The 11,879-nt window shown below is 35.7% G+C and overlaps 2 protein-coding genes and 1 long non-coding RNA gene across 3 annotated transcripts in view; 1 reads left to right on the forward strand and 2 right to left on the reverse strand.

Annotated features, from left to right (window-relative positions):
- LOC144965923 (zinc finger protein 862-like) overlaps window positions 1-4,703 on the forward strand; it is a 128,287-nt gene extending 123,584 nt beyond the window's left edge. Inside the window, exon 2 of the mRNA XM_078901780.1 lies at window positions 4,401-4,703. The gene's annotated coding sequence lies outside the window, so the exon portion shown is untranslated. The remainder of the gene's footprint in view (window positions 1-4,400) is intronic.
- On the reverse strand, window positions 507-3,025 carry LOC144963133 (uncharacterized). Its single transcript, XM_078896814.1, has 2 exons — window positions 2,869-3,025; window positions 507-945 (listed from the first exon to the last, which is right to left on the reverse strand). The coding sequence occupies exons 1-2, from the start codon at window positions 3,023-3,025 to the stop codon at window positions 758-760; spliced, it is 345 nt and encodes a 114-aa protein (XP_078752940.1). The 3' UTR covers window positions 507-757.
- Window positions 4,704-5,030: 327 nt separating the features above from the next.
- Window positions 5,031-5,832, reverse strand: LOC144965940 (uncharacterized). The gene is made up of 2 exons (XR_013644127.1): window positions 5,634-5,832; window positions 5,031-5,212 (listed from the first exon to the last, which is right to left on the reverse strand). It is a non-coding gene; the product is annotated as an uncharacterized LOC144965940 (long non-coding RNA).
- Between the last annotated feature and the right edge of the window lie 6,047 nt (window positions 5,833-11,879).

Below are 11,879 nucleotides of genomic sequence, written 5' to 3' on the forward strand. Positions count from 1 at the left end.
ATTGATAATCATCCTCACAAATACGGACCATCTCTTCAGTAATAAATTGCCGTAGCTTCTTTATATCATTCTCTAATGGCATCTCTTTGGGTTTTCTCAAATTTGTTCTCTTTGCTTCACATTGAACTCTGGCTGTAAAAAAAATACTATCCCAATTATAATCCAGGACAGCTTTGAACAAATCTATCTCTGCGGATTCTTCCATTTTGTTTTGCATTATATATTCCCCTTTTAAGAAATTAATTAACTTTTTCAATATAAATCCAATTGAAAGCTTCAAGCCTGCTTTCAATGTCCCATCCTCTTTCAAAGTCATTTCAGAAATGGTTTGCGATATTTCATTAAAGTTACAACGCTTCACCACGTCCTCTCCAGAGAAAGAAGGTTGATTCGTTCTCTTCCTAGTTTTTAAAATCAAATTTCCTAAGATGCGTAAATCACTCATTATAACTTTCTCTCCTTCTTTGAACTTTTACTCCACAATTTTGTTCCTAACAATACTATAGCTTTGTCTGATCGACACAAATTTCCCACTTCATCATTCCGAAATTTGTCAAGAATATTCTCCTTTATTTCTTTACTTGCATTGGGAGCCACGGGATAAAATTTTACAACCCCAGTACACAGAGCATGCTCAGTACTACATTTCTTTTTGTGTTCATAAACCCTTCGTCCAGAGTAAAACCCCTTACAGCCAGCACACATAACAACTTCATGTGACCCTTGTGCTCTCTCACGCATAACTATTGAATTGTTTCTAGTGTTTGAATAAAAAAATGCCCTTTTTCTTGAGATAATCCATTGTTCTATCCCTTTCCTTTACAGGCTGTTTCATGGCCTCTGTAACTTCTGTCTCATCTTTGTGTTTCCTCATCAAATGCCTTGAGAGTTTTGTTTGCAACTGTCCACAGTATGGACAGGGTCTCCTTGGCTTTTTGTATTTCTCTGGAAAAAAAAAGAAGAAAATAAAGCACATCATGCTATGAACTATGAAAATAAATCAATAGACAGATCATATGCACATCAGCTACATGACAGCGATAGAGAGGAATAGCATTCCAAATATTTAAGGCCTGGACAAGTAACTGTCATAATTCCTTCTTGTTATATACTTTTCTACCATCTATTCCTTTGGAAGAGGTATGTTAGATTTGTGGAGACCTCTGCCACATAACAAATCCAGTGAAAAGACGCCATATTTTTGTTTTGAAATAGAAATAAATAGATCAATCCACCCACTTCACTGGGTTCAGGGTTCCCTCTTCATTATAATCAAAATATGAACATAAATCGGAATAGTAACACATTGAAGTCTCATCTGAATACATAGATTGTCCTTTGTTGTTTCAGCGAAAAATCAGACAGAATGTCAAAAGAATTTTAGGTTTTTCCCCAACCACCCCTTGGAGGTATCAGTATCAGCGGAATGGTAAGCGTCATGTTTTTTACGTTGAGCAACAAAATTTACTCCAAATGCTTCACTCGACCCAGGCGGAAAAGCAATCAAGAATAGACCCAAGTCCTATCCAAAGACTAACATTTCATTTAAGTTTATTGTAGGCCCTTGGCCAATCGACAAAATTCAATTCACATAAATTATTTACAACAATCAGAAATTAATTATATCAATAATAGTAATAGAATGCAATGAAGGCAATATCATAATAATAATAATAATAATAATAATAATAATAATAATAATAATAATAATAATAATAATAATAATAATAATAATAATAATAATAATAACAGTAGCGGCTATAAGTAACAATTAATATAGTAACAAAAGTAATAATAGACTATAGTTCATAGTCATAACAATGACTTTCTTTGTCATTGAGGGAGTGAGAAAACATCACCGGCTGGCAGAACAAACAGCCGACATCAATCAAACGTCCTCCAGACCGGTTGAGCATCGGCTTCATTAATTCCTTAAAGACTTCCCCCCAACTGCCTGAACGATGCTGATGCCCAGACAACTTAATCCTGATTTATATTTTGTGGGAATGAAATATGACATGTATATGCCGGAAATATTTCAATAACAAACACACTGTTCAGATAGAAAATATTTGAGTCTTGCCTTTGTTAATTGATACAGGTAAGTTAGGAAAATAAATGCTAGTAAAAACGATCAGCAAGTTCGTGAACACTGCTTCTCAACTCGAACATATGTTTTCATCAAATCTACACACATCATGTTGTGAGCTGAATTTTAATGATCTCAGTTGTCATTGAAAGGAAACCCAAGAATTTTAGAATAAAGAAAAATATTGAACCTGGAAGTCAAAAGGGTTTGTAGCACAGCAGGCATTATCAAAGTATAATTTTAGTACCGACAAATTAAAAAGAAAATGTGCTTTTCTTTAAATGCTCCCAATCATCATATACTGTTTAGGTTGCAAGATTAATAAAAATGTTATCTACTCTGATTCTCGTTAAGTTTCCAGCTGGTCTGTGAAAAAAAGCCTTAAGCATCATAGAAATACAAAGAAACAGTTTTAATATATAGATGGGTTGTAACAAAAAAACCATTTTAACACTTACAATACAAGCAATTTAAGTCTATTACAGACAAAAAAAAACCCCAATAAAATAAACATGAACATTTTTATGGCTGGTTTCACTGATATCACTCACACATTGGGGTTTCAGATTCTAAGATGTCCACCCTATCAAATTTGGATTTGTGCTTGTTATGTAAATGGTAGCGTATTTTGCGACGCAGCACTGCCAAAACAGAAAAAAAATGCAATAACACAAATGCAGCACCATGGAGGGGGTGGAAGTTTTCTTTTAAAAGGAATGGGTAAATTAAAATTGATCCCACAAATATCAAAGGAGAAGAATGACAAAAAAATGACTCACCATTGCACGTAACACGTTGGTTTGCAAGTGTATAGCATTCGGGTTGAACCTGGGTCCCAGACTGGCAACGAGGTTCAGTCTGTGATAGTTGTGGATGAGGCTCTGACTGAGTTGGGGAATGAGCACTAGGTTCCAAAGACAATGATGTACTCAGCATTGGGTACCTCACAGAGTACGTAGAGGAATCAGACTCGGAGTCAGCAACAAAATCGGGACCCTGTATATTTTGTGGAAAAGATGACAGATCAATCAATTTATTCATGTTGACAATAAACATGAAGAGCCATTGTTTAATAATCCAACTAAACAATTAGCTGGTTAATAATGCAAGTATAATAAAAAAGAGTTGAGAAAGGCAGACATATTGTCTAAGTATTTAATATGTTCAACTGTGCTTGGATAAATATAGATACACCAACCAGGGTTTCAGTAAACCGTTTTTAACCAACTCTTTAAATCCTACACCAGGACCAACAACTACAAAACAATTTTTTATATCACTACGATTCTGGACATATAAACGGTTGTCATTGCAACAATATGAACTTCCTAACCTTGCAACTGCAATATAGTTAACAAAAAAAGTTGATAAACATTACGATGCAAGAGAATTTGGACAAAATGCGAGATCAAAAGTATAATCCCAACAGAAGCTATTTTAATTTTTCCTGGAAACGCATCATTTTCACATTTTGTCAAATAAAAAAACAAACGACTTCAAATGTGAATGGCTCATCAATGAATATCACTTCAAAATATAACGAGGAAGGTTTAAAATAGTGTTATTGTTGGCGAAGTCCACTGCAAAGAAAAATTTTTAACAACAAAAAACTAGGAGATCTCACTGGTGTAAAACAGTGTTGTCCTTGTCCTGAAATATTGTATTGCGCCTAACAGACTGCAGGTCTCATCTTTTGTGGCAAATGTGTTTTGTCCACCACAAAATATGTTGATGTGAAGCATTTTGAGCATGGTGCCAACTGTGGATAAACGCTATACAAATGTTATGATTTTATTTTAATGTACATACTTACCACAAATGAATCATGTGATATGGAACTTTGTTCTCCATCACTTTCAGGCTCTGAGTTGGAGTCTATATAGAAAATAAAAACAACAAAAAAAAAAGCTGAAGACTATCATGTGCAAGTTTTTCTCTAAACTCTTAAACAAAAAATCATGCCATCTTGTGCTGTAAAAGGATTTTTTAAAAATTATTTACCTTATGACTATTGTCCTTTGGAAAAAAAAAGAAAATTAAGTCCGAAACCTTCTGGCTATTTTCTTTTAAATTTCAAGAACGTCAGAGTTGGCAAGGGAGGACGGAAATATAATTCCAGAAACCAATCTGTCTATAATCATATCCATATGATAGTTTTTCGTTCAAGATTCAGGTACAGTCCACTTAGGATAATCGCAATACCTTGGGATCATCGAAAATGTTGGGATTAACCCGAAATTCAGTTTCCTGTCCACTATTTCAACATTTTACACATTTATTGTCAACTCAAACCAGTAAATAATATTCTTAGTCCACCACATACAGAGCAATTTGATTGAAACAAAAACCATATGGCAGCCCCGTGTAGATTTGTCAACCAAAAGCAGCTATGAAGCAAGCCGATATCTTATTCAGATTGGAAGAAGTTTCAATCTTTTTTCTCAACAATTCAACATTTGTCAGAGTTAAAGAGATTAGCCTTAATGAGAGACAATAAGCTCTCACCAAACTCGTTGGTCACAATGCACAGTTGTTAATCCTAAAACAAAGGATATCGCTCAGTCTCTCTTTATAACTGTCATTTATAACCTGTTGTCAAGATTATGACCAGCCCCACCCCTCTTCTATTTAATGGCCACCGATGACGTCACAAACCCATACTGCAGAGCCCCGCCCTCTTTCGACTCTAACAGAGTGGTGACACACTACTGTAGCATTAAATCCTGCTCACTCTCGATTCTTCAACCTGTCACGATTTCATCCATGATGAAATTTAATCATGATATACTGTTTGATTTCTTGAATTTACCACTTTTTAAAAAACCGAAGTTTGTTGCAATTAACCAGTGACTTTTATATAGAATTATTTCCATTGCTTAGGAAATATTGTGATTAACCGAAAGTTGCGATTAAACGAGTTGCAATTATCCGGAGTGGACTGTAATAGTATTACACATCATGACTCAAAAAAAAAAAAAAAAAGCAAACTATGTGTACCTAAATGTTATTCATTTCCTCATCAAATTACATTCTTACCATTAACATCATAGATCACATCAAAAGGGTTGTCTGGATTGACAGCAAGACATTTTTCAGGATTTTTAAAGCTCAAATCTCTCTGATCTGAAGTTACAAAAGAAATAGCATATTCTCAACATTAAACTATGATTTTGTGATGGCTGTGATATGGCATACTGTATGCATAAAGCAAGATGCAAAGACAGGTTTAAGTTTAAATTATTTTATATTCTTTTCAAAAATCCATTCTAGTTTTGCCAAAATAAATAAACACGAGAAGTGTTGAGTTGGATAAAGCTAAAACTAAAAGTAGTAGTGGTAGTAGTAGTAGTAGTAGTAGTAAACGACAGATCTTACTCACTAGTGTGAATCTACAGTCTACAGAAGTTCCCGAATTATCTGACTCCACTTCCAAATGACTGACTGACAAGTGACAATCATCAATCGGTGTGTGTGTGATTGTGATGTCTACCCTATTGAAAATCTTAAATCAACAGTGATGTAATAAGAATGGCCAATAACTTACCATTTAAATTATCTCGGTGTCTCTTCAATGATGCCTCCAGCATCAATTTACCCCACGATGCCATAGACGTCTAGTTTGGAACTCAGCAAGTGACGAAAAAATACTTGCGGCTATAGAGAGGACGTCCGTCGGCCACTCTCTCCGCAAGTCAGTTGTTATCAGATAATCATTGGTTCTTGAAAAATATAGAAACACAGCGGTTCATTTAAAAAGACTCTTTTGTAGATCAAGATATAATGTTAGGTATTGCACTTTAAAATCTCTTCAGACATAGAACGGGTCAACTTGACGTCTAGACCAAATCATTTCGAAGATCGATATGGCAACAGCAACGCCTGGAATGGAGGATTTAAATGCGGCATCTGACGATTCTACTGCTATGACAGAAGATGCTCCATTTCACGACGTCGAGATGGCTTCAACTGGCATCAGGCATCAACATGCTACTCAATAATGGGTTTGATGAAGCGTTTGACTAAGAATTAAAGCTGATAACTGATAACCACCTACTACTGACTTGCGGAGTGAGTGAGTGCCGAGTGCCTCTTTATGCGCGAAATTGACTAAACATACGTTTCACGAAAAAAAGAGTTACTATGTTTGCTTGTCTCTTGTCACCAAGATAAGAATCCGGACCAAGATTCGATAAATCTGTTTCTAAAAATAGATTATAATTCGTATATCTTGTTCATTCCTCAGTTCATCAACTTTCACACAATTTTATATTAGGTTTTCATTACTATAAAAATCCATATAATGTTCTAGAATTTTAGAGAAAATTTCGGAAAGATATATTGCCTCACTATTGAAATATATCGATGAAAACACTGGTACCCCTATTGTACTTTTTTCAGGCGGTCACCTTATTGACCAACGTGAAAATTTAGGCATAACTCTTCTTACTGTGGTGTTTAACAAATAACTTCAATACTATGATTTACAATTATATATCCTTGACGGTTGGGTTGACAACTTTAAACTAAAAATAGAAAAGTGAATGTGCTAGAGGTCAAATCAATAGGGGGACCGGATTTTGGTCTCCCTATTGGTAAAGTACTGTAAAATGAACTAATAGGGGTACCAAAAGTCTCCCTATCCGGTATTAATACATATATATATATATATATATATATATATATTTTATATATATATATATATATATATATATATATATATATATAATGCAAAATAAAACGTTACAGTAAAGTTGCATATAATGAGATTTCCTCATCAAAATTTACATTTCAGATTATTATTTGGGTGCCAAACACTATTTAATATTATCAACACATCAACAGACACGTACATACAAATTCTTAAAGCTCCAGCTCACTCTCTATCTATCTATCGATCTATTCATTTATCTATCTCTCTTTCTCTCTCTCTCTCTCTTTCTCTCTCTCTCTCTCTCTCTCTCTCTCTCTCTTCATTTCTTCCTCTATCCATTCCCCTCCTTTATTGTAATGCATTGTTAAGACTTTTGCAGACTTATGAAGCATTTACTGATTTAATTGCAGAAGGAACGAAAGTCCTTTTGTATTTGTTGGTTCTGCAGTGTGCTAGAGCATACCTTCTACCTGATGGGAGAATTTTAAATTCTCGATGAAGCACATGATTTTTGTTATTAATGATAGAAACAGCTTTTTTAATGAGATGTTTTTGATGCAAATGTTCAACACCATCCAGAGGGGAATTTATTATTTTACTCGATTCTTTGATAAGTTTATTTATCTTTGACTTTTCTCTTACCCCACCACATCCACCATGCCACATTGTAATGCCAAATGTAATAACGCTCATAATGAAGGAGTTGTAAATTTGCAGAATGGTCTTTTTGCTGACATTAAAGGATCTTAATTTTCTCAGAATATACATTCTTTGTGTTAGTTTTTTACCCTTAGTGTCGATATAATGTTTGAAATTCAAATTGTGACTAAGCGTTATGCCCAAGTATTTAAAATCATCTACAATTTCTACATCAACATTTCCTATTTTAACAGGTTTAAAATGTTCGTATTTACTGTTGTTCGTAAAAATTTGTTCTTTAGTTTTTGAGGTATTAATTTCAAAAAAATTGTGCTGGCACCAGTATACAAATGTATTAACTTGATTAAAATATTCGGTTTCAGATTCTTTATCTGTTATGAGACCTAGTATAGCAGTGTCGTCAGCATTTTCAAATGAAGCTCTACAATCATTAGTGTATAGTATTAGATAATTGGGGAGCAAGGAGCAGAAATAAATAAAATTCTCCTGTCATTTTAACAATTAATTCTGTCTCTAGTTAAACCATAAAGTAATGCTTTTTGAAATGCCACAATATATAATCAACAATATGCTTTATGAAAACGATGAACTTAGGACTGGTAGTTCAAATATCATCATCATCATCATCATCATTTCCTTTTTCACCCTGGGTCAGGGTATAGGCCACAGACAAACAGTTTCCATCCTTCTCTATCCTGAGCTAACTTTTTTTAAAATCTCATTCCAGGTCTTACCACTTCTCTGTATATCAGCTTCGTTAATTCTTCTCCATGTTCCTCGTGGCCTTCCCCTTGATCTTCTGCCCTGAGGGTTCCAGTCCAATACTTTCTTTGTTATAGTTGAGTCATTCTTTCTAAGCGTGTGTCCAATCCACCTCCATCGTCTTCTTCCTATTTCCTCTCCCACCGGTTTCTGCTGTGTTTTTCCCCATACTTCTTCATTTTTTATTCTATCCATCCATTTTATTCTGAGTAGCTTACGCATACACCTGTGTACGAAAATCTGTACCCTCCTTATACATGCCTGTGATGCGTTCCAAGTTTCACATCCATACAGTAGGACAGACTTCACGATTGAGTTGAAAAGTCTTAGCTTTAGTCGAAGGGAGATATCTTTAGTTCTCCAAACTCTGTTCAAAGATATGAATGCAGCCTGTGCCTTTCCTATTCGTGCTTTCACCTCTGCTTCCGTGCCTCCATCCTTGTCAATTATACTTCCGAGATAGCAGAAAGTGTCTATATCTTCGAGTTCCTGATCTTTTACTTTGATCTGCTCCCTGTGACGCGTACCTATCCTCAAGACCTTTGACTTTGCTGGGTGAATTCTTAGACCAATTGATTCCGAGAGGCTGTTTATAATTGTGGTTTTTGCTTGCATCTGGTCCTGGGTGTGGGACAAAAGAGCCAGATCATCTGCAAAATCCAGATCATCCAACTGTGTCCAGGGGGTCCACTGTATCCCATTTCTTCTCCCTTTGGAGGTTTCCTTCATTAGCCAATCAATGGCAAGGATGAACAGGAATGGTGAGAGCAAGCATCCCTGCTTGACACCATGTCTTAATTTCAAAGCTGTCAGTAAGCTGATCTTCATGTACAACCCTGCAACTTGATCCTTCATACATTTCCTTAATGAGGTTTACTATCTTTTCATGGAGTCCATAATGTGCCAGAATTTTCCACAATGTTGCTCTGTCAATACTGTCGAAAGCCTTCTCGTAATCCAGAAAGTTGACAATAAGAGGAGAGTTCCATTCTATAGACTGTTCCACTATGACTCGCAGAGAGGCAATCTGGTCGATGGTTGAACGTTTTTTTCCGAAAACCTGCCTGTTCGTCCCGCAGTTTAGCATCTGTTGCATTCTTAATTCTCTCTAAAATAATACGGTTGAAAACCTTTCCTGGGATAGAAAGAAGAGTGATGCCTCGATAATTATTACAATTACTGAGGTCCCCTTTCTTTGGAAACTTGATAAGATGTCCTTCCTTCCAATCCTTTGGGAATATCCCGTCATTCCAGATTCTCTCAAATAGTGGGTGCAGGGCCTCAGCATTTCTTTCCGCATCAACTTTTAGAGCCTCCGGTGGAATCTGGTCTGGTCCAGCAGCTTTCCCCCTTTTCATCTTGTTAATGGCACCCACAATCTCTGCTATCGATGGTGGATCACAGCTAATTGGTAGCTCATTCCTTGCAGGCAAAATTTCTTGCTGGTTGTCTGGTGGTGGTCTGTTCAGAAGGAAGTTGAAATGTTCCCTCCATCGTTCAGATTGAGCCTCTTTTCCAAAAATAGTTTTCCCATCTTTGTTTTGACTGGTATCTCTGGTTTCCCATATTTTCCAGCAAGTGTCTTGGTAGTTTGATAAAGGATCCTCATGTGTCCTCCTGTCGCTGCTGCTTCTGCTTTCTCTGCAAGTCTGTTCATGAATGCTTCCTTGTCTTTCTTCACAGATCTTTTGACTTCCTTAGCTATGGCTCGATACTGCTCTTGTGCATCCAGTCTTGAAGCCCTTGTTCGGCTTGCATTCACTTGTTCCTTCCTTGTTCTCCTCTTTTCAATAAGGTCCAAGGAGGTTGGAATTATCGATTCTTTATGTTCCTATTTCTTTACCCCCAATACCTCGTGGCAAGTTGTTATGTAGACGTCTTTGATCTTTGCCCAATGTGACTCTACATCTATGTCCTCGAGCTCAGTAAGAGGTTGGAATCTATTACTCAATTGTAGTTTGAATTCCTAATTCTTTCCCCATCAAGTGCATTCACCTCGAATTTTCTTCATGTATGTGATCTGGTCCCATGTTTTCTGAGTCGGAGCTTAAGCTTTGGTGGTCTGATCCAACATCTGCCCCTCTCCGTACTGTCACATCTTCCAATGAACGTCTGAATCTTCGAGAGATACAAAAATGATCAATCTGATTCTCTGTCACACCATCTGGTGAGACCCAAGTTGCTTTGTGGATCCTCTTATGGGGGAACACTGATCCTCCAATCACCAAACTGGATTCATTTTAGATATTCCTGTCTATTCTGTCATTATTAAACATTTTGAGGTTGAAAACACACACACACACACACACACACACACACATATATATATATATATATATATATATATATTATATATTATAATGAAAGTAGCAGAAATAAATAAAATTCGCCTGTCATTTTAACAATTAATTCTGTCTCTAGTTAAACCATAAAGTAATGCTTTTTGAAATGCCACAATATATAATCAACAATATGCTTTATGAAAACGATGAACTTAGGACTGGTAGTTCAAATATCGCTAGCCTTTTATTCCTACTTTTTAGGCAATGAACGCCAATCGACAGAAAATTAAGATTACGAAATAAACCCCAACAACTATTAAGACCAGAGAGAGAGAGAGAGAGAGAGAGAGAGAGAGAGAGAGAGAGAGAGAGAGAGAGAGAGGGGAGAGAGAGAGAGAGAGAAAGAGAGAGAGAGAGATGGCATTGTTAAACATAGTATAACATAAATGACCCCCCCCCCCCCAAATGCTCACTAATTGCCTTGGTTTGTAAGTCTCTGTCATTAAGGGGAACGGCATTATCACGTGTAATTATTTACAAATAGCTATGTGCACGCAAAGTAATATTATTGAAAATCTTCTCTAATCTTTAAATCAAATCTTAAAAGCAAGAACAGTAAATTGAAAAATTGTAAAACTCTATGTATTATAGCTTGATTTCTTACCTTTAATTAAAGAAAACCCTGGAATTCTTCCGCGTTCTCAAAAGTTATCAAGAAAAAAAATAGGAATTTCAATTTTAACAAATATCTTTTAATTTTAATACATGCATCAATGAATAGACAGTCGATGTAGATATGGGACCACACACTGTTGGTTCCTGGAGTTAACAGAAAAGGCATATACACTATAACACACGCCAAAATTCATGACACACTTGATTGCCTCTAACCCTTCCGCACTAGGACAAAAAAGTCCCAGACTTGGCGGCGTCGTGTCAAAGTTGCAATGCCTGTCTTTATTTTCTGCATCCCAACTACTACTACTACTACTACTACTACTACTACTACTACTACTACTACTACTACTACTTCTACTACTACTACTACTACTACTACTACTACTACTACTACTACTACTACTACTACTACTACTATTTCTACTGTTGCTTCTGCTGCTGCTAATGCCACTAATATATTAATACCTACATCCCTTATATTTTATATTTATTTCCAATTCCATTGTATTTATTTTCCAACAATAGTCCACACTTTATTTTATTCCACTTTCTATACTGCATTACACAGTTCCTACCTGCCTCCCCTCTTTTGAATTAATTAATTACGCACCTTTTATAAATTTCTATTGTTCTGTTTTAATTCGCGCTTCCTCATAAAGTAGCATACAATTTCCTGCCCATCAATGTTTTTGTTTATAATAATAATAATATATCTTTAATGTCCATAAATATGGCAATTTGCCATTTAGTTACACTT

The sequence above is a fragment of the Berghia stephanieae genome, chromosome 1 (genome assembly GCF_034508935.2).
Source record: "Berghia stephanieae isolate SIO BIC M18660-M18661 chromosome 1, UCSD_Bste_1.3, whole genome shotgun sequence".
Lineage (NCBI taxonomy): Eukaryota > Metazoa > Mollusca > Gastropoda > Nudibranchia > Aeolidiidae > Berghia > Berghia stephanieae.

Excerpts from the sequence above, each read along its gene's own strand:
- LOC144963133 (XM_078896814.1), bottom strand. The coding sequence starts at position 3,025 with ATGCTGAGTACATCATTGTCTTTGGAACCTAGTGCTCATTCCCCAACT. Across the intron at positions 946-2,868 it reads CCAACGTGTTACGTGCAATG|AGAAATACAAAAAGCCAAGG; the intron begins GTGAGTCATTTT and ends TTTTTTTTCCAG.